Source organism: Sapajus apella, unplaced genomic scaffold, assembly GCF_009761245.1.
Source record: "Sapajus apella isolate SASKATOON/1434 unplaced genomic scaffold, GSC_monkey_1.0 scaffold96, whole genome shotgun sequence".
Taxonomy (NCBI): Eukaryota; Metazoa; Chordata; class Mammalia; order Primates; family Cebidae; genus Sapajus; species Sapajus apella.
This window is the reverse complement of record NW_022437036.1, coordinates 921632-942535: the sequence shown is the minus strand read 5'-3', so window position 1 is coordinate 942535 and position 20904 is coordinate 921632. Positions and strand designations below refer to the sequence as shown.

Sequence of the window (20904 nt, the reverse complement as noted above, 5' to 3'; positions counted from 1 at the left end):
CGGTGACATCCACCCCTGCCCCAACCCTCCCCCGGTGACATCCATCCCTGCCCCAACCCTCCCACAGTGACATCCACCCAGCCCCGCTCCCGCCGGAGCACACCATCGTCTTCCTCATGCGCCTGCTTCCCGAGACACCCCGCGAGGCCTTTGCGCTGTGGCAGATGACGGCCGAGGACTTCCAGCCTGTTCTCGGGGTTCTCCTGGATGGTGACGTGGGCCCCGAGTCACCACCCCCCACAGTCAGGAGTGGGGGCAGGGAGGCCCCAGACCCTGGGAGGCCTTTGGAGGAAGTCCAGCCTCCAGGCCAGGCCCTTGGGCCCCCCTCAGCAGGGGTGTTGGCACCCACCCTGGGTGGAAGGCAGGTGTCCCGGGCAGGGGGCTGTGGGCCGCGTTGAGGGTCACTTCCAGCTTCGCACCCTCATGGGGGCCGCCCTGCTCAAGGTCTAGGCCCAGCTGCCCGCTGCCCGCTCTCACCTGCTCTGCCCCCTCCCTGGCAGCCGGGAGGAAGTCCCTGACCTACTTCCACCGAGACCCCAGGGCTGCCTTGCAGGAGGCTACCTTCGACCCGCAGGAAGTGAGGAAGATTTTCTTTGGGAGCTTCCACAAGGTCCTGGAAAGCTGAGCTCACGGCCCCTCCCCCCGTTCCCCCAGCTCTGGGACAGCCCAGCCCCCCGCAGGGCCCTGCTTGTCCTGGGGCTCAGTGCCTGCTCTGGCTCTTCCATCTTAACCTGAGTGGAAGAGCCACCCAGCCTGTCTTTGGGTCCCGCAGACCCCTGGAAGGCCACTGCAGCAGGTGCTGTTCAGTGCATTTTACAGAGGGGAAGCCAAGGCCCGGCAAGGCAGGTTCTCCCAGGGTCCCCCCAAACCTGAAGTGACGTCAGGCCCCGACCCCAGGCCCTGGTGATGGGCGTTGCTCCCCATCTCTGGCCTGGCTGGAGGGCTCAGGTGGGCACTGCCCCTGCCTGGACTGTGGGGAACCCCCATGCTGTCTCACAGGTGCACGTGGCCGTGGGCCGCTCCAAGGTCAGGCTGTATGTGGACTGCCGCAAGGTGGCTGAGCGGCCCCTCGGGGAGGTGGGCAGCCCTCCCGCTGCCGGCTTCATCACGGTGGGGAGGCTGGCCAAGGCCAGGGGCCCCCGGAGCAGCTCCGCTGTGGTGAGTGTAGTCTTTCCCTGCTGGGCCTGGCTGGCGGGGCTGGAGGCCTCTCTGAGCCCCGGGGCTGAGCCCGCTCCCCTGTGCTGCAGTTCCAGCTTCGGATGCTGCAGATCGTGTGCAGTGACACCTGGGCCGATGAGGACCGGTGCTGTGAGCTCCCTGCCTCGGTAGGCCCCTGCCTCTCCCCGGTGCTGTGAGCTCCCTGCCTCGGTAGGCCCGTCCCTTGCCCCTGTTCCAGGAAGGAAGGGCAAGTGCCCACTGAGGGCACAGTGCCTGGGGGTGTATTGGCCTGTCCAGATTGCCACTGTGCTGGGAGAAATCAAGGAAGGCTTTCAGAGGAGGTGGCCCCAGGGCCAGAGGGTGAGCCTGGGGGGGCATGCTGGATGAAGGGTACTGGAGGCTCTGGCCAGGCTTGGAAGTTCCCCTCTGTGGGCCCAGCCAGGTGCAGATGAGTCCGGAGGGGCCACGGCCAGGCCACAGAGCCCTCCCAGCGCTGCCAGGTCCTTGGTGACTCCTCCATGTACCCGGTGCTTGCCTTGGCCATACTGGGGGCCCAGACAGGGGAGTAAAGGAGGGAGAAGGTGCCCTTCCATCCTGGGACTCATGCGGACAGCCTGGCAGGGTGGTTCCAGGGCTGGCTGCACACACAGGGGCTTGTGGCCTGAGCCTGGGACGTGCCCCCTGTGCACTTGTGCCCAGACCTTCCCCCCACCTCCAGGTGCAGGTCTGGAAGTTTCCCTGCAGCCCAGGTGTCCTTGGCTAAGCTCAGCTGTACGGTCAGGCAAGAGCCAGGGTCTCTAATGAGCAGCCTCTTCTTCCAGAGGGATGGAGAGACCTGTCCGGCCTTCGTGTCTGCCTGTACCTGTTCCTCAGAGACCCCTGGACCCCCAGGGCCCGAAGGACCCCCAGTGAGTCCAGCAGTGTCTCCCTGGGGTGGCCAGGGACCCCTGGCTGATGTAGTGCTGCCACTGGCGAATGTGGAACCCAGAGCCTCCTGCCCCCATCCATCCGTGGTCCTGACGCAGAGCTGGGACACACTTCATGAGCCTCCTCCCTGCTGCACCCGCCCTGGGCCGTGAGGCAGAGGCCTGGACCAGCCCCTTCCTCCCGCTGCTGGGCCTCCGCCTCCCGAGCCCTTCTCTGACATGGAATCCAGTGTTTCCCAGTGTCAGGGCTGGGAAGGGGGCCCAGGTGCAGCGGGGATCCAGGACTGTGCCGTGGCCCAGGGTGTGACGTGGGCCGCTGTGGGTCACTGTCCTGAGTGCTGGCAGCCTGGCTTACTGCAGCAGGAGCCACAGGGGCCTCTGCCCAGGCCTCGGGGAGGCGGCTTTCCAGGCCAGGAACCCGACCATGGGGTGGGTCCTGAGAGGTCCTCGGACCTGCTCACCCCAAGTTTCCAGGACCCCACAGGTGACAGCTGGGGCTTCCAGAGCTCACTGCACAGGACCAGTCAGGCACACTCACTGGAGCTCAGTGTCCACGGGCCTGGCCACTCAGGGGGCTGGGGTTTGAACCCAGAGCTGCCTGCGTGCGAGAAGGGTGGACGGGCTAGCGTGCCCTTGCCCTGGAAGCCGCTTCCTTCCCCTGGACGGTAGTGGACAGTCCAGCTGCGTGGGGTTAGGCACCCAGGGTGGGCCCAGCATGGGGTGGTTCTGGGATCTTAGCCCTCCTTGTGCCTCTGCAGGGCCTCCCAGGGAGGAATGGCACCCCAGGAGAGCAGGGCTTCCCAGGGCCCAGGGTAAGTTTTGGGGAGTCCTGGGAGGTGGGGGGCCTGGGTTCTAGCTGCCAGAAAAGGACACCCCCCCAGTGCATTCCTGAGAATGTGGGGAGCGGCACAGAGACCCCTAGGCAGGGTGGGGTCTCCCCAGGCTGCAGACAGGCAGGAACCCCAGTGCCCCAGGGGCCCAGGGGTCTGGACTGGCCTTCCCCATGTGCCTGCTGGGTGCCTGGCCCTGGGCCTAGGTATGGTGGAAGTGTCCTTTTCACCCAGATAGGGAGGATGGACCCCATGGCCCGGGTGGGGAAACAGGCTTGGGGAGGTGAGGCCACCTGTCCAGTCGGCAGCCTGGCTGGCCCTCAAGGCCACACTTGATTTCCGCTGGGCAGGCGAGAGCCAGGTGCCGTCTGTGCCGGGCTGGACTCAGGAGCTCAGGTCTACCAAGTATTTTCCAATGTGTCTAGGCTCAGCACAAGTGCGGCGTGCAGGGAGGGGTTTCGGGGGTGGGTTCTGGTTCTGCAGAGAGGGATGTTGAAGACAGTGCACCCAGTGATGACAGCAGGACCCACTCCAGGCGTGGGAGGGTCATCCTCTTCCCGACCCCCGATACCCGCCTCTCCCCGGCATCCTTCAGAGAGTGCCACATCCCCATGAGCACAGGCACGAGCCCCGTTGCACCTGGGCCGCCAAGCTCCCTCTGTCTGAGCGGTTGTGCTGGAGCCTGAGGGCGCATCTCAGGCTCAGATTCCCCAGGAGAGTGTCTGGGTGGGAGGGCACATGCCCCTGTGCTGTGGGGTGGATGCCCCAAAACGCGCCCGCAGAGCCGTGCAGGGCGCTCCCGGGCGGGGAGCCAGCGGTGGCTTCCCACCCCCACCCTGCAGAGCTGGCTGCTTTGGGAGCCGTCCGATAGATGGAAATGCATTTCTCTTCCAAGCACCGCAAACACCCTTTGAAAGTGGCCAGTATTTTCTTGCTGGAGACGTCCTCTGACTTCTTTTCCGCTGTTATTTTTTCTTATTAATTTGTGGGCTCACCGTTCACTTAATGGAACCAGCCCTGTGTCTGTGATGTGAGTTTTGACTGCGTTTGCCGTGTTCCTGTCTTTTGACCTTGTTTGCCATCTGCGTTTCCATACAGATTTTAAAATAATGTCACGCAGTCCATGTTACTGCTCTCTTCTGTGGCTTCCGAACTGTGTATCCTGTTCTAAAAGGTCTTCCTGAGCCTCCCAGAGGAGAAAGTGCACTTCCTCCCGGTTCCTCCTGGTCCCTCCAGGGCCTTTCCGACACTCCACGTTTGTTACCACGCTGGAGGACGGGGAGGATCCCGGCTTCGCCTCTTCACATCCCATTCTGGTCGCCTGCCTTTCATGACAGAGCTGTGGTGATGTCCCAAGGCCCCTGTGTACTTCGGGGTTTTTCAGATGCTCCAGTCCGTCCCATTGATTTGTCTGTTGTTCATGTGCAAGGGTCGTGCTTCTTTAAATTATTACTGATTTATTTAAAATTTTGATACAGGTGGACTGGTCCTCTTTTGTATTCTTCCCCAGAATTTTCCTGGCTCTTTGCTTATTTCATTGTTCAGTGAACTATAGAATCAACTTATCCGTTTAACCTAAACAATTCGGTTGGTGTTTTTATTGGAAGCACGTTCACTTTATAGATATACTTAGGGACAGATGATGTTTTTATGGTGTTGAATCTTCTCATCCAAAAACACGGCCACCTTCCCATTGGTTCCCAGGGCCTTTTGTGGCCCTCCGTGCAGCGTGGGGGCTGTGCTGAGGTCCCTCCACCAGACCTGCTCCGTTCCCCCTCATCCGTAGGTACTCCCTCTTTTTTGTTGCTGTTATAAGTGAGGTCTTTTCTCTCGTTCCAGCTGCGGCCTCATCCTTTTCACACAGGCTGCTATCTCTCTGCGTTATTTTTTTGTACCCAGCTCTCTTTCTCCGTCACCGTATTTGATTTTCTTGGGTCTTCCGGGTCGACAGTGGCGTCCCCTGCAAATAAACACGTCACTGTCGGCCTTCCAGTCTTGGTCACTGCGATTTCTTTTTCTTGCCTGATGGTGCTGGTGAACACCCGGAATTGTGTCAGAGCAGTGACGAGAGCAGGTTTTCTCCTTTTCTTCTTGGCTTCACGGAAGTGCCTGTAGCCCCGGGCGCTGCAGGGGTGTCCTGTAGCAGAGGCAGGTGTATTTCATCGTGTGGTAGCGAAGATTTAAAACTTCAAGATTAGATTTAAAACTTACTAGATGTAAAGCTTATTAGACTTAAAACTTCAAGAGTGGACATTAAATAAGCTCAGTGCCGTTGTGGACATGGGGAAGGAGCTGTGCCTCACGGAGCTGTTGATTGTGGTAAATCCCTAAATACTGGGCGATTCTTGCGTCCACCGAAAATCTGACATGGTCGCTGAATTCTCGTTATCCACGTGACGTGCGACAGAATTCAGCTTGCTGACGTTTTATTTTGGATTTTTCATTGATGCTTATAAATAAGACTGTGGCAGTTTTCTTTACAGTGTTTGGAACCTCGATTTGCTTTGTTTAAAAGATCGTTTGAGGTTAAAGAGCAGCAGCGCCCTCTGCCCCGCAGGGCTGGATTTCCCGTAAAGCCTCAGTCCAGCGTTTTGGGGTCCAGGGCTTAAGAAAGCCTTCTGTCTCCTCCATACAGTTGGCCTGGGGGGGTCTCTGGGTTTTCCTCACTGATTTCTGCCCCCTAGGCCCCCGTTGGAACCCAGAGTTGGGCAGGGGAGGGCTGCGTGGGCTGGGTGGATCTGCCTTGCAGGCTGGGCTCTGTGGTTCTCCAGCTCTGCAGATGCCTGCTGTGAGACCAACCTCTCTCGGACCCTCCTAGGGTGGGCAGTGAGGGTGCTGGGGCTGCCCCTGCTCCTTTAATGGAGCCGTCTCCACGGGCCTGGGTATGAATGCCCAGAAGGCCAGGAGGGCTGCCTGTGACCCAGAGGGGCCACAGGAGGGGCCACAGAGGGGCCACAGGAGGGGCAGCCAGCATGTCCTTCTCAGGCCCTCCCACTGCCTGTGTCTCCAGGGAGAGCCGGGGCCACCGGGACAGATGGGACCGGAAGGCCCTGGAGGCCAGCAGGGGTCGCCAGGGACCCAGGGCCGTGCAGTCCAGGGGCCTGTGGTAGGTGTCACCCCCCCCGCCCTCCTGCCCTGTGCCCCCTCCGCTTTGCTGCCCAGCCTATCTTCCCCTCCAGGGTCCACCAGGGGCCAAAGGAGAGAAGGGGGACCACGGGCTCCCAGGCTTACAGGTAGCATGGTTGGGACGGCGGGGGGGCACGGGTGGGGGAAGGACAGGGATGGAGGTGGGGAAGAGAACAGAGGGGCCTCTGTGCAGGGGGGCACAGGTGTCGGGGTGAGGCTCACAGGAAGGGCCATCTCTTCTGGATGTGACCTTGGCCCTGCCTGGCTGGCCCTTCTGTTCTCTCCCAGGGCCACCCCGGCCACCAAGGCATCCCCGGGAGAGCTGGCCTTCAGGGACCAAAGGTGCTGGCTGTAGGCTTGGAGGGCTTTGTTGGTGGGGAGAGCCTGGCCTGGTGGGTCTTGGAGATGGGGGCTGTGGGGTGGGGAGGGGGAAGTGCTTCCTCCGGGGTGCCTGCCTCACCCCGTGCCTCACCCCCTTCAGCCTGTGGCATGGCCAGAAGGCAGGGGGGCTCCAGCCCACCCAGGCAGGAGCCGTCACCATGGTGGGGGGGTCACAGAGTGTGTTGGGTGCTGCTGGGGGGCTGTGACCATGGGAGGGGTGTGTACAAACACAAACCCCACCCAGCTCACCCCTTCCTTTGCCATCAGGGAATGAGGGGCCTGGAGGGAACTGCTGGTCTGCCCGGACCCCCTGGCCCCAGGGTAAGCACTGACCTCCCGTGAGCCCACCCCCACCCAGGGCTCCTAGGTTCCAGGGGCCAGGCAGAGGCCAGTCTGAACACCAGCTGCCACCCATGTCACCCCAGGAAGTGACCAGGGAGGGACTCAGTTCTGCTGGAACTTTCTGCAGAGCCCTGTGGTCGGGTGGGTGTCTGCCCAGGAGCACTGCTTGCCCCCAGGCAAGGGTTTATCTGGCACCCATGGGGCAGATCCGCAGGCACATGAGGCTCCATGGTGCTGGGAGGGCCAGGGCTCCTGGGTGTCCTGGGGAGGGCAGGCGGGCCAGGCTGGCTGTGGGGACGTGGCCCCCGTCCCTGCTGACCTCTCCTGTGGGACTTGCTTTTTCTCCCTGGTCTCTGGAGAGGGTGTCAGAGCTCAGCAGCCCCAGCCCTCCACAGAGCTGGGGCCTCGCTCTGTGTACCCTGGTCCTCGGGCTGGGGTCTCTGCTGGAAGGCTGAGGGTGTGCTTCCCAGTGCTCTGTGCTGTGAACTCAGTTCCTGGGAGACCTTGGAGGGGGTCTCCTGGCATCAGCCTCGGGCTGGGTGCTGGGCAGGCCAAGTTGCCTCCCTGCAAGCACCTCTCTCAGGGGAAGTCCACCTTGCAGTCACGCTGAGGCAACCAGCACAGCTGGGGACATTTAGAGCAGCGTGGGTGCTGACAGCACTGGGGTAGAGCTGCAGGGCAGGGGGAGGAGGGGCCTGGAGGCAGGGGAGGCAGAGCCTGTTGGAGGAATGGCCTGAGGGGGGCTGGGGCCAGCCGGGGGTTTGCCCTTGTCAGGTTCGGGGGACCCTGGGATGTCTGGGAACCAGGGCTAAAGTGAGAGCAGATTTGCTGGGGACCCAAGCCAAACCCTGACTTCTGTGTCTCTGTAGGGCTTCCAGGGCATGGCAGGAGCCAGGGGCACTATTGGAGACCGAGGACCCCCAGGGGCTGTGGGACCCACAGTAAGTCCACTTCCAACACCCACCAGCCAGCCAAGGGCAGGAGAATGAAGGGTACAAGCCCCACATTCGACGCTTCCTGCTGACCACCCAGGGACACTTCCTGTTGACTGACCAGGAACTTCCTGTTGACCACCCAGGACTTCCTGTTGCCTGCCTGGGACCTCCTGTTTACCACTCAGGGACTTTCTGTGGACCACCCAGGGACTTCCTGTTGACCACTCAGGAACTTCCTGTTGACCACTCAGGGACTTCCTGTTGACCACTCAGGGACTTCTTGTTGACCGCCCCAGGGCACTTCCTGTTGACCACCCAGGACTTCCTGTTGACCACCCCAGGGCACTTCCTGTTGACCACCCAGGGACTTCCTGTTGACCACCCAGGGACTTCCTGTTGACCACTCAGGGACTTCCTGTTGACCGCCCCAGGGCACTTCCTGTTGACCACCCAGGACTTCCTGTTGACCACCCCAGGGCACTTCCTGTTGGCCACCCAGGGACTTCCTGTTGACCACCCAGGGACTTCCTGTTGACCGCCCCAGGGCACTTCCTGTTGACCGCCCCGGGACGCTTCCTGTTGACCATTCAGGGACTTCCTGTTGACCGCCCCAGGACTTCCTATTGACCGCCCCAGGGACTTCCTGTTGACCGCCCCAGGGACTTCCTGTTGACCACTCAGGGACTTCTTGTTGACCGCCCCAGGGCACTTCCTGTTGACCGCCCCAGGGCACTTCCTGTTGACCACTCAGGGACTTCCTGTTGACCACCCAGGGACTTCCTGTTGACCATTCAGGGACTTCCTGTTGACCGCCCCAGGACTTCCTGTTGACCGCCCCAGGGACTTCCTGTTGACCACTCAGGGACTTCCTGTCGACTGCCCCCGGATACTTCCCGCTGACCGTTCAGGGACTTCCCGTTGACCACCCAGGGACAATTCCTGTTGACCACCCAGGGACTTCCTGTTGACCGCTCAGGGACTTCCTGTTGACTGCTCAGAGACTTCCTGTTGACTGCCCCGGAATGCTTCCTGTTGACTGTTCAGGGACTTTCTGTCGACTGCCCCCGGACACTTCCTGCTGAACATTCAGGGATTTCCTGTTGACCACCCAGGGACTTCCTGTTGACTGCTCAGGGACTTCCTATTGACCGCTCAGGGACTTCCTGTTGACTGCTCAGGGACTTCCTGTCGACTGCCCCCGGACACTTCCTGCTGACCGTTCAGGGACTTCCCGTTGACCACCCAGGGACTTCCTGTTGACCGCTCAGGGCCTTCCTCTTGACCGTTCAGGGACTTCCTGTCGACCGCTCAGGGACTTCCCATTTGTGGATGGAGGCCTGTTCTGAGCTGGGAGCTTGGTGCTGGCGCTGGTGCAGCGTGAGCTGGGGGCCGGTTCTGGACCTCCCCCAGCCCCACCCAGGACACACCTGGTGGAGGGGAGGGGGTGGGGACAGACGTGGGAGAGGCAGCTGCAGTATCCCCTGGGGGACGCCTTGCCTGCAGCAGCTCCATGGCCCCCGCTTAGGGGGGCCCCAGGTTCCCGGAGGAGCTGGGGAGGTGGAGGAAGACAGAAGGTGGCAGGGAAGTGCCCGGCACAGGCCTGGCCTGGGCCCAGGGAGGGTCTGTTCTCCGCAGTGTCCCGGCTGGGAGGACCCCACACCCGCCATCTCCCCTGGCACAAAATCTGCAGCCAGAGGCCAGTCCTTTGTGGTACAAGTTCCAGCCCCACTCGGGACTCCGAGGCAGAACCTCTCCCGTGCCCGCTCTGGGGTGCAGGCGAGGACCACAGCCTCCTGGGATCTGGGAGTCTGGGATGGGGCTTTGGCTCCTCCCTCCCTGTGGGGTCACACCCCCGCTGTGGCTGTCGGGGGCGGGGGGGCGGGGGGGGCTGCCCCAGCCGGGATCCACCCCGGGGCCATCTCACTTCTCGCCTGCCGTCTCAGGCCATCGCTGCTGACTTCTTTTCTCTTCCCTCCTCACCAGGGGCTGCCGGGGCCCAAAGGGGAACGAGGCGAGAAGGTGAGTGAGGCTGAGTCTTTTGGCTCAGCTTGGGTCCTCCCGGGAAGGCACTGGCCGCGCGGGTCCCAAAGCTGCCCCTCTTCCCTTGCAGGGCGAGCCCCAGTCCCTCGCTGCCCTCTACCAGCTCGTGAGCCAGGCCTGTGAGTCCGCCATCCAGGGTGAGTGAGGCCAGCAGCCCTGCACCTGTGCCCAGCACACCTGTGTGTCCTCAACTGGCCAGACCAGGGGAGGCCACCTTCCCGCACCGTTAGCACACCTGGGCCAGGTGTCCCGGCGTGGCCTGCACAGGCCTCACGCCCCCTGGCCCCCACTGCATCTTGCTGATACCCCTCCTCCCCACAGCACACGTATCAAAGTTCGACTCCTCCTTCCACAAGAACACCAGGCCCCCCATGCCCATCTTGGAGCAGAAGCCGGAGCAGGGTGCTGAGCCTCTGGGGTCCCCTGGCACCCGAAGTGAGGCCCTGCTTCCTGGAGAATGGGGGCGTGGTGGCCGCCACCTTGAGAGCAGAGGTACTGGGCTCCCGGCCTCCCCAGTACAGGGAGGGAGTGGGGGGGGGCCCGGCTGTCCCTTGGTCCTGGGGCTGGGGCCTCGCTCTGTCACCACAGCAGCCCCTGCTGGAGACGCCACTGTCCAGCCTCTGGGGTGCTGGGGTGAGGACACAGGGCTTTCCTGAGCCCACACAAAGCCAGTCATGGCGCAGAGATTGGCCTCGGCCTGGCCTCCCAGGAACCTCAAGGTGACCCCTTCCCAGTCTCCTGGAAACATGAGCTGCCCACTTAGGGCCACCCACGAGTGCCCAGCCTCCCTCCCAGCCTCCTCCCTCCCTCTCCCGTCCCCCCGTCCTCCCACCCTCTCGTCCTGGCTGCTGCTTCCCTGCCTCTCCCCACTCAGCACAGAGCCGCAGGCTCCCGTGACCTTGTTGGCGCTCCTCCTCCTCTGAGGCGGCAGTGGTAGGTCATGGCCTGGACGCTGAGATGGAGCCAGAGAGGGGCGTCCATGGGGAGGACGGACCAGGGGATGACCCAGCTGGACAAGAGCTGAGTTCTGCACCGGCCGGGGCAGCAGCGAGGGCGTCTCTGCTCTGCTCGGGCATCAGCTGAATCCCACCCCTTATCCCGCAGACATCATCTCAGGAGACTGGGGGCAACCTGGAGGGAGCCCCGTGGGTTGTGGGAGCCCCTGCCCCGGCCTTGGGAGCTGCCCACGGTGGCCTGGTTACAGCCTGGCAGATGCGGGGCGCATCACTGCTCAGAATAAACCGCCCCTTCTGTACCCACCTGTGTAAACAAGGGTGACAGGCACCGCCACGGGGCCCCCACCTGACGCCTCCCTACCTGGCCATCCCCCAACTTCCGTCATGGAGCCCAGGAGGCACCTGTGTGGGGCACAGGGACCCAGCATGCTGCTGCCCCCACCCGCAGCTCTCAGCCTCCATCTGAGGACTGCACCTGCTGCCTGTTCCCAGGGAGGGCCCTGACCCCTCTGCCCCCATCAGGACAGGGCCTGAGCCTCTGCGTTTCTCTGACTTCATATGCTTCCCTTTCCTTGCAGGGGAGCCTAGAACTGTTGGTCAGACGGGCAGCCCTGGGCGGCAGAGGGGCTAGGACCCAGGGCCTCTGGGAGCCACAGGTGAGCCCCTGCTGCCTGTACCTGCCAGGGCTGAGGGCATTCGGGAAGGAGCTCCCGAAGGGCCGATGGGTGAGGTCTCATGCTGTCTGGGGTGGAGTGCTGGGAGCACAGGGCCCAGCACAGGCAGGCGGGTGACCCCTGGGAAAAGCAGGGTCAACTGTGGACCCCATGGGGGCAACAGGAATGTGGGGTCCCGGAGACGGACTGGTGTGCCAGAAGCCTGCGTGATCTCGTGGGCTGCAGAGTCGCAGGCCGGGGCGGAGGAGGCCCTGACCAGGGTTAGCGCAGCAGGGAGGGCGGAGCTCAGGTGTTCACACAGTGGACGCTTGGGCAAGCTGTGGGAGGGCTCACAGGAGTCCCAGGAGGGGCCTGCGTGGCCCCGGGTGTGTCGATGAGAGAGGCAGGGTGGTGGCGATGGCAGCACCAGGTAACCTCTGCCTTCCTCAGGAAGCCCGGGCAGGTGGCTCCTGTGTCCAAACTTAGCTGAGGGCTGGTCCAAGGAGCAGGTGTGGGGACAGGGCGCAGGCGTGGGGACAGGGAGCAGGCAGGGAGACAGGGAGCAGGTGTGGGGACATGGTGCAGGTGTGGGGACAAGGCAGAGGTGAGGAGACAGGGAGCAGGTGTGGGGACACGGTGCAGGTATGGGGACACGGTGCAGGTGTGGGGACAAGGCAGAGGTGAGGGACAGGGTGCAGGCGTAGGGACAGGGTGCAGGCGTGGGGACAGGGTGCAGATGTGGAGACAGGGCACAGGCGTGGGGACAGGGAAGAGGTGGGTGCAGCACAGCTTCAGCCTCAAGTAGCTTCAGGAGCCAGAGCGTGGTGCTGGGTGTGAGATCTGGAGCCTGTGGCGGCGCCGGTGCCTTTGAGCCAGGTGACTCTGCCGGGGCTAGGAGGGCCCAGGAGCACAGGCAGAGACCCAGGGGCTCCTGGTCAGGATGGGGCAGGAGGACAGCTGCCCGAGAGTCAGGTCAGACTTCAGGGCTAGGCACAAGCAGCCTTGCTGCTCCTCCACAGACCCATCAGAGAACGGCCCACCCACAGCCCTGACCACAGTCCTGCCCACCCAGGGCCCGGCTCATGGCTCTGCCTGCCCACTGCTCTGCCCACAATCCTGCCACCCCCGGCCCTGCTGGACACAGTGTGTGGACCCCATGGGCTCTCGGGGTGGCCACAGTGCCGGACGCTGGCCCTGAGCCGGTGCCAAGCTGACTTGGCCTCTCAGGTCTGCCCACCCTTCTCTCCTGCCAGGACGTTTTCTGCACTGCCCCGTGAACCCTGTGCCTTCCTCTCTGGGTTTGTCTGGACACCAAGAGCAGCCACATCCTGGAGAAGCCTGGACAAAAACTCAGGGAGAGCAGGTGGAAGGGGAGGGAAGGAGCGGCCTCAGCCCACCCCACACCCTTGGCTTTGTAGCATTTCCAAGTTCAGATAAACCACGGAGTGCTTGCCCATCCACGTGAGGCGGGAGTCATTTTCTGGGAGGGTGTCCCCCACCTTGGCTCTGTGCACCCCGCCTTGAGGCCCTGTAGCCCCAGCCCCAGTGGGGAAGGCGAATCGAGGTCAGGAGGGCAGCAGTGCGGCTCCGCTCCTTTCTCTGGGCCTCAGCCTGGGGCCCTGCGGGGCCTGCTCACTCTGCACCTCACGCGGACAACAGCTCAGCTTCTGGCCCTCGGTCACCTGCATGCTGGCTCCTCCCTCAGAGCAGCACTCCCGCCCAGCCCCAACGCCTTCACCTCTGGGCACAGCAGGGCCCTGCCTGCCTCATCATCCCCTCTGTCCCCCGCCCAAGAAGGAGTTCAGATCCTGTGTGTGAGCGGCCGTCCCTCACCTGCCCGGCCCTGTGCGGAGTTCCTTGTGCAGGGACATCACTTTGAGACTTGGCACCACCAGCCCCTGGTCCTTAGGGTCTCAGGGCAATGTCATCCCTCAGCGGGCTTCTGACCTGCGTGCTCCTCGGCACCTCTGCCCAGGTGTCTCCCAGCCATCACGGGCTCTCTGTGAGCCTGGACTTCCCACCTTATCCTCACTGTGTCCCAAACAGCATGGGCAAGCTCAGAACACGCATGTGGGCTCCTGGGCCTTGTAGCCCATGGAGGTGATATGGGAACTTCTCCTTCCTTTCCAAACAAATATTCAGGACCTAGTTAGTCCACTTCCCACCTAGGCAGCTAAGCAAGAAAGGTGCCAGGAATGAAGAGAGAGCACATGTCATTGAGGATAGAATGAAAGGCATTAAAAAGGAACACAGAGGCCCTTGATATTGACAGAAGGAACAACCAAAAGTGCTGTACCCCAAAGAGGTAAGCGCAAAACAGCTTCAGAACAAACGCTTCATCCACGACTCACCTGCTCCAGGACCCGACCAGACCTGGAGACCAAATAGAGAGTGAGGGCAGGGTCAGCAGGACGGGAGAGGGTGCCTGCAGGCACGGGAGCCGCAGCCCTGACTGAGGCCAGGAAGCGCCCCCCATGCAGCATGAGACTACAAACAGACCACTAGAAATTCCCAAGGTCTGTGGACAAGTCAGAGGTCAAAGAAGTCAGGGGGCATCAAGACAGATTTTGCCCTGAGGGACAAGGAGAGCATTTGGCCAGAGTAGGTGCAGGAAAAGCGGCATCTGGGGCTGAGTTCTAGCCTTCATCGCAGGCGTCAGACACAGTTGTTGAGAGGAACAGCCTAAGCCAGCCCCTGTGTCCTGCAGGGAGGACACCTAGGTCACTTGGTGTCTGCCCAGGAGCTAAGTTGGCTTCAGTTATGTGACCAGTTGGGCTCACTTGGTTTCTCCAGGGCTCGGAATTAAATGTCCCCTGCTGAGCTGAGAAGGCTCTTTGAGCAGTGGAGTCAGCAGCCTTTGTGATGAGGCGGGAGTGGGCTGGAATCAAGCCCAGAGCCCACAGGGCATCCAGAACCTTCCAAAGGACCCCCAATCTTGGGGCTCTCCAATTTGATGAAGGGACTGGGTGGCTCATGGAGACCACGCTGGCAGCCGGGAGGAAGCAGCTTGGCAGGCGGGACCAGACCCCCAGCTGCCCGAGCCCCACCACCCTGCTGATGCTGAAGACAATGCTCAGCCTTCAAAGGGGGTCCAGGCGTCTTCAGGAAACTGACTTTATCCTAGAGGCCAATTAAATGGCACAGTAAAGGCAGGGCCAGCTGGTGCCCAGGCAGCTTGGGGACTGGCGCCTGAAGCCACACCCGCCCCGGCCTGTGCAGTGGAGCTGAGAACGGATCAAAGGTGAGGATGGGCAAGGGCAGCGCGCCGGCCTGGCTCCTCTGTTTACAGGAAGGCAGCCGCCCCAAGACCGAGCCGACCTGCGCCTCTCCACCACATCACTCCAGGCAAAATAGGAGCCCCAGGAACTGAGCTGAGACTCATGCTTCTGGAGAGTGCTGAGTTCCTGGCGATGCCTCCCCCGCTCCCTCCACAGCCAAAGCTCTCCCCTCCAGAGGAAGCCCAGTTTCAGCCCTACACATGTGGGGCTCCAGGAGGAAATCAGGGGGGTGCTTGGTTTGGCCCAGAGCTCATGGCCTTAGGTGCTGCCCCTGGGTCACCCCCATGCCCATGCCGCCCAGGATGCTCAGCAGGGGCCAGCCAGGAAGGTGGTGTGAAGCAAGGCTGATCTGATGCCAGGCCCAGGCCACTGGGGTCATGGGGGTTGTGAGGAGGTCATGGAGTCACCAGCCCATGCTGGAGTCACAGGGCGGAATGGTGAGTGGACTCTAAGGGGCTGTGCAGCCGTGCGTATCCGACGTGCCCTTCCCAGGTCTGCAGGCAATGCCAGGTGGCTTTGCCTGAGTCCCCAAGAACAACCCTGGAAGCTCCAGCCCTTCACAGCCCCGCTGAGAGCCACCTGCAAGGTGGGGAGCTGGGAAGAATGCTCAGTGATGAGCTCAGAGGGAGGGATGGGCACAGCCGCCAGGAAGGCGGGCGCATGCAGGCCTGGGGGGAATGCACAGCAGGGGCAGGGGGCGCTGTGCCCACTGCCCACAGCGACACGAGGTGAGGCGTGTCCACCCTCAGAGGGTGGTTGTGGCCCAGCCAGTGTCAGAAACGGGAGCAGAAGAAACCCAGCCCCAACTGTAGAGCCTGCCCCGTTGCCATCTGCACCTGGGGTTGAAGGATGGCTGCCAGTCCCTTCATCTACCAAGGGCCAGGGCGGTGGGGACAGCAGAGCTAGGACACATGGACCCAAACGTGCGCACACACCAGGGCAGACGGCGGGGGAAGCTGGTGTCCTGCAGATTCAGTACGTGTCTTGGGGAAGGGCATGGAGCATTTGAACTCGAGCCAGAGCACAGCAGCGATTTCATCATACAGCCCATCGTCGTGACCTGATGGTAAGTACGGAACTCCATGCCCAATGGAGAAGAATTCTCCTCGCATGTATGGAATATCCACACACTAACCCTGAGCTCGGCCACAAGGAAACCTCACATTCCAAAGGATCGTGCTGCTCAGAACTCACTCACCAATGACGATGAAGTTAGAAAAACAGCCAACAATAGCAAGCTAAATAACGCAGCCTCTGCGCCAGCCAGGGCTCAGGTGATCCTCCCAGCTCGGCTTTCTGAGTAGCTGGAACCACAGGTGTGTGCCACCAAGCCCAGATAACTTTTTACATTTTTTAAAGTAGAGACAGGGTTTTGCCACATTGCCCCGGCTGGTCTTGAACTCCTGAGCTCAAGCGATCCGCCCTCCTTGGACTCCCAAAGTGCTGGGATTACAGGTGTGAGCCACCGTACCCACCTTAAACACAGGTTTTTAAGAAAGATTCCAACTCGAAGAATTTTAAATAGAAAAACCCTGCAGCAGCGTGCGCTCATTGGCACCGTGCTCGGCGGCATTGTCATCGGCTTCCCTAAATCAGGTTTTGCCATCACACGTGAAGTCCTGTGGGCAGGAAAGGACACGGCGGGAATCCCAGGCTGTGTGGCCATCCTTGGGATGCAGGTGCCCTTCGTCACAAGATGGCTGCTGCTGCTCCAAGAGTCACACCTTCCTGGGGGAAGGCGCAGGGGTCATGCTGGGTGAAGAGCAACAGTGTTAACAGGGGTCCCACTTGGAGACGACTGCTGGTACCTAGTGACAAAGACCGCAGCTCTCCTTGTCCGGGAAGCAGACGTTTAAGCTGAACACGCTGCCACCTCCCAAAAAGCGATTAAATGTATTGATTGTGTAGGGCTTGATGTGGCTTTGAGTAACAATAACGGGATAAGATGTCGTGGCTCTCGTGGTGTGGCAGTGACCCTCTCAGAGCCACGGGGAGGCCACTTTCCCTCCATGGCTCTGCGTCCTCCACACAGGACACTGCCCTGGTTTTCCACTGCCACGCCACGTTCCGATCACAGGAAGAAGTGGAGGGAGAAGGGCTGGCCCGAACCTGGAAGGGCATGTCCCAGAAGTGTCCTTGCCACTGTCAGCTGCATCCCCACGGCCAAGCGGAGCTGCAAGAGTAGAGCCTTTTCTGGCTCCTCCCTGAGGCAGGAGGGGAAAGGGAGGGTGGGGCGATCCGTGGGCCAGACACAGGGAAGAAGGTGGCCGCCACGCCCGTCAGGGCACAGTGAAGGTCAGAAAATCCCCAGCGCCTGGCCAGGGAACCGAGGGTCACCACGGCACTGGGCAGAGAGGCCAAAACCACAGATGAAGAAAAAAGGCTGAAAACCAGAGGCCTGTGACCCATTTACGCCAACAGAGCTGCAGGCCCAGGTGAAATGGGTGTTCAAACATCAGCATTTCCAGAAGAGTCTCCACAACGACTCCTGAAAACGAGATGGCCACTAACAGAGGCTCCTGCCCGGCAAGACGCCGGGATCTGAACGCAGAAAGTGCAGAAGCCTGGGGATGACACAGGCCACTGTGTGTGTCTGCGCGCGCGTGTGTGCATGTGTGTGTGTGTGCGCGTGTGTGTGTGTGTGCACGTGTGTGTATGCACATGTGTGTATGTGTGTGTCTGGATGCACGCATGTGTGACGGTAGCCCACAGGAAACGAGACTATCTCCTCCCCAGATCCATGTACACACACACGAGGCATGCATTTGCAGACACACCCGTACACACATGTACTCACACATTCACGCACGCACGGCACTGTCATCCATGTTGAGGGGAGGTGTTCACAGGGGAAAGTGAGGTATCTGAGATCAAAAGCATTGGGAGACACGAACCGAGAGTCCGCGCCAGGCAGAGAAGAATTCATGTTTGTTCGCTTTGGTCTATTAATCTTTAAAAATCTTAATCTCTTTAAAGTGGCAAGGAGGATATCAGTAACATGAAGCCAGAATTGCAGATATAAAGGAAAACCAACTGGAATATGTGTGTATAGAGCATAAAAAGAGAAATTTAAAAAGCGGAGCTGTAAGATCAGGTTTGGGACGTCTCCAGGGAGGCTTCGGGGAAAGATGAAAGGAACAGAAACTCTAAGTGTTAGCACCCACACAGTGGGTGCTTCCAGGAAAGAAACAGTGAGAAGGGGAAAGGTTGAGATATCTGGCTTTCTGCAGATCTGTGCATTCGAGAAAGATTTAGGATCTCACATTAAAAGGGCCCAGAACATCAAATGGAATACATTTTTTAATGTACCCTGAGGTTCCTCAATGCAATACCTAATAAAGACAGTGAAAAAAACCATTTAAAAAATCTTCAGTACATATACTAAAATAGACACAGAGAAGACAGCACGGCCCCTGTGCAGGGATGGCATGCAGTGAAATAAGTAAATTGGGGCAAACCTGCAGCCCAAACTACAGAAGAGCCAGGGCCGGCAGAGGAGAGGCTGGGACGATGGCCTCATGGCGTTGAAGGGAACATGCTCACGTCTCACATCTAGGAGACTCATCACTTAAAGGAATAAGGCAAAAACATGTGAATCGCAGACAGTGTCAGAAGCAGTAACACACAAGATCTCTGAAAATACCACTGGAGGAAGTATTCTGCAAAAAAGGGGAAATCATCAGAAATTGTACCAGTACCTGGGAAAATCCCACCGTAAGTGTAAAATTTAGCAAAGTTTACTATGGACCAAATAATCAAGCCCTTCACCCCAGACAAGTCACGTCTGTGGCAATCTAGAGCTGAAATTCTAGATCATTCCAGCATGGCTGGTGTGTGGGAGGGCAGAATTCCTGAAGGCAAGCTGGGGCACGTTTCTTCTTTGGAGATGGGAGGCATTTTTCAGATCAATATACTAAGCTCTTGGAAAACATAAATGCTTGTTTTGAGTTAGGAGCAGTCACCAGGGAACGTGGAGCTCCCAGAGCAGCTGACCATACCAGTTTTCTCCCACAGAAGGGAAGGAACGTATTTCCACCCTGTTGAAGAAAAGATTAGGGCTGCAGGTGCACTCCAGCCCGGGCGACAGAGAGAGGCTGTCTCAAAGGAAAAAGTGACACTGTCAAAATAAAAAGCTTTTTTCAAAAAAAACAAAAAGCAACAGAGATGGCCTAGAGACATCCCGCTGTCGCAGAGACTGCAGCACCTTTCACTGACGGAGGATGAATTCTCCAAATGGCATTTAAAGACGACACGCAGCTTTCCACTTCCAGCTGTGACGCGGCAGGCCTGGGCCAGTGATGGCCACAGAGCCGGGCAGCACACTCGCGACACTGTCTCCGGGCACCTCCACGGGAACGGCGCCAAAACAGTGAGCCCGCACCCTCATCCCACGCCAAACACAACCTTTCATTCAAAGAATCCACCTGAACACTAAAGCCAGAAGAACTACACTTTCCAAAAGCAAAAAAAACAGAAGATCACATTTGCAGCCTCAGAGTAGGCAAAAGCTTCTCCAGCAGGACACACGAAGCAATAACCATTGGAAAGCAGAAGGGCCTGGGCCTGGGGGCTCACGCCTGAGATCCCAGCACTGTGCAAGGCCGAGGCGGGCGGATCCCCTGAGGTCAGGAGTTCGAGACCAGACTGGCCAACATGGAGAAACCCCGTCTCTACTAAAAATACAAAAATTAGCTGGACGTGGTGGCACACACCTCTAATTCCAGCTACTCGGGAGGCTGAGGCAGGAGAATCACTTGAACCCGGGAGGCGGAGGTTGCGGTGAGCCAGATGACACCAGTGCACTCCAGCCTGGGCAACAGAGCAAGACTCCGTCTCAAAAAAAAAAAAAAAAAAAAGGAAAGAATGATAGTGTCAAAACAAAAAGCTTTTCTTCAAAAGACACCGTTAAGAAAATGAGGACGTCAGAGGCAGAGAGGACACACTGACTACGAGCCCTTGGACGGGAGTCCAACATCCAAAATGTACACAAAACTACAACTCGCTAAAAGCAGACACTCAGAAACAACAATGGGCAAAATACATGAGCCGATGCTTCACGGAAAGAAGGCGTCCGAGTGGCTGGTAAGCACCTAACATGGTGTGAACATCACAGCCATCAGGCAAGCACCAAGGAAAGTCACACTCCCTGTAACTGCGAGACACTGTGTGTCGGTGAGGACGTCGGGATGTGTGGATGGTGCAGCCACCCCGGAAAACCACGGGTGTTTCCCCACAAAGAGAAGCGTACAGGCCAGGCGCGGTGGCTCACGCTTGTAATCCCAGCACTGTGGGAGGCTGAGGCAGGTGGATCACCTGAGGTCAAGAGATCGAGACCATCCTGGCCAACGTGGAGAAACCCCGTCTCTGCTAAAAATACAAAAATTAGCCGGGCGTGGTGGCGCGTACCTGTAATCCCAGCTACTCTCAAGGCTGAGGCAGGGGAATCGCTTGAACCCAGGAGGTGGAGGTTGCAGTGAGCCGAGATTGTGCCATCGCACTCCAGCCTGGCAACAGAGCAAAACTCTGTCTCAAAAACAGGAAGAAGAAAAGTACAACTCTCCTATGCCCCAGCAGTTCTGCTAGGTATCTGCCCCAAAGAAATGAAAACTGGTGTCCGCAGGAAGCCTGTGCGTGACTGCTGACTCAGAGCAGGTCCAACCTGGAAGCAACCCATGTGTCCACCGATGACTCAACACACACCAGCGTACCCATGAAGTTGGGAGGATTACATACATTCAGCAGCATGGACCAGTACACCGACCACCAAGCTCTGATGTGTTGGATCTTGCTCAAATTCCTATCCAAGGGGTGTAGGGAGTCGTGCCCCACAAACCATAAACTCTCACCAGCTGGGTTTCATTTGACCCTGTATATTGTGACTGACTTTCCAGCCTGACTCTGGCATAACATTATGAGACAAGGAAAAAAATCAAAATGTTTTACTCCAAAATATATTTCCCTGACATACCTAAAAATTGCCCGCAGAGTCTCTTGTGGGAAGAATCCACATCCCACAGCGACTCCCCTTCCCCGTTTCCCTCCTTCCCAGATCCAGGAGATAATCAGCTAAGAGCCAGGCACCCTTTTACGTGCAGTAAAAAATATCTTACAAGCTGCTCTCTCTGAAGCCTGCTATCCGAGAGCTTCCTCTGCGCACTGAAACTTGGTCTCCACAATCCTTTACCTTAACCTGAACATTCCCTTCTGTTGACCCCAGGTCTCCAGATAAACTCAACCATTGTCGTTTAGGTCTGTGCACCAGAAAATGTCTAAATTCAC

The 20904-nt window shown here is 59.4% G+C and overlaps 1 protein-coding gene across 1 annotated transcript in view; it reads left to right on the top strand.

The window, feature by feature from the left end:
* Positions 1–12803, top strand: part of COL20A1 (collagen type XX alpha 1 chain) — a 34027-nt gene extending 21224 nt beyond the window's left edge. Inside the window, exons 22-37 of the mRNA XM_032257019.1 lie at positions 68–210; positions 501–610; positions 1000–1158; positions 1248–1325; positions 1980–2066; positions 2843–2896; positions 5925–6020; positions 6094–6147; positions 6329–6382; positions 6689–6742; positions 7633–7704; positions 9682–9717; positions 9809–9875; positions 10060–10230; positions 11273–11350; positions 12601–12803. Of these exons, the coding sequence (XP_032112910.1) occupies positions 68–210; positions 501–610; positions 1000–1158; positions 1248–1325; positions 1980–2066; positions 2843–2896; positions 5925–6020; positions 6094–6147; positions 6329–6382; positions 6689–6742; positions 7633–7704; positions 9682–9717; positions 9809–9875; positions 10060–10230; positions 11273–11325 (1288 nt within the window). The 3' untranslated portion in view covers positions 11326–11350; positions 12601–12803. The remainder of the gene's footprint in view (positions 1–67; positions 211–500; positions 611–999; positions 1159–1247; positions 1326–1979; positions 2067–2842; positions 2897–5924; positions 6021–6093; positions 6148–6328; positions 6383–6688; positions 6743–7632; positions 7705–9681; positions 9718–9808; positions 9876–10059; positions 10231–11272; positions 11351–12600) is intronic.
* Positions 12804–20904: the final 8101 nt, after the last annotated feature.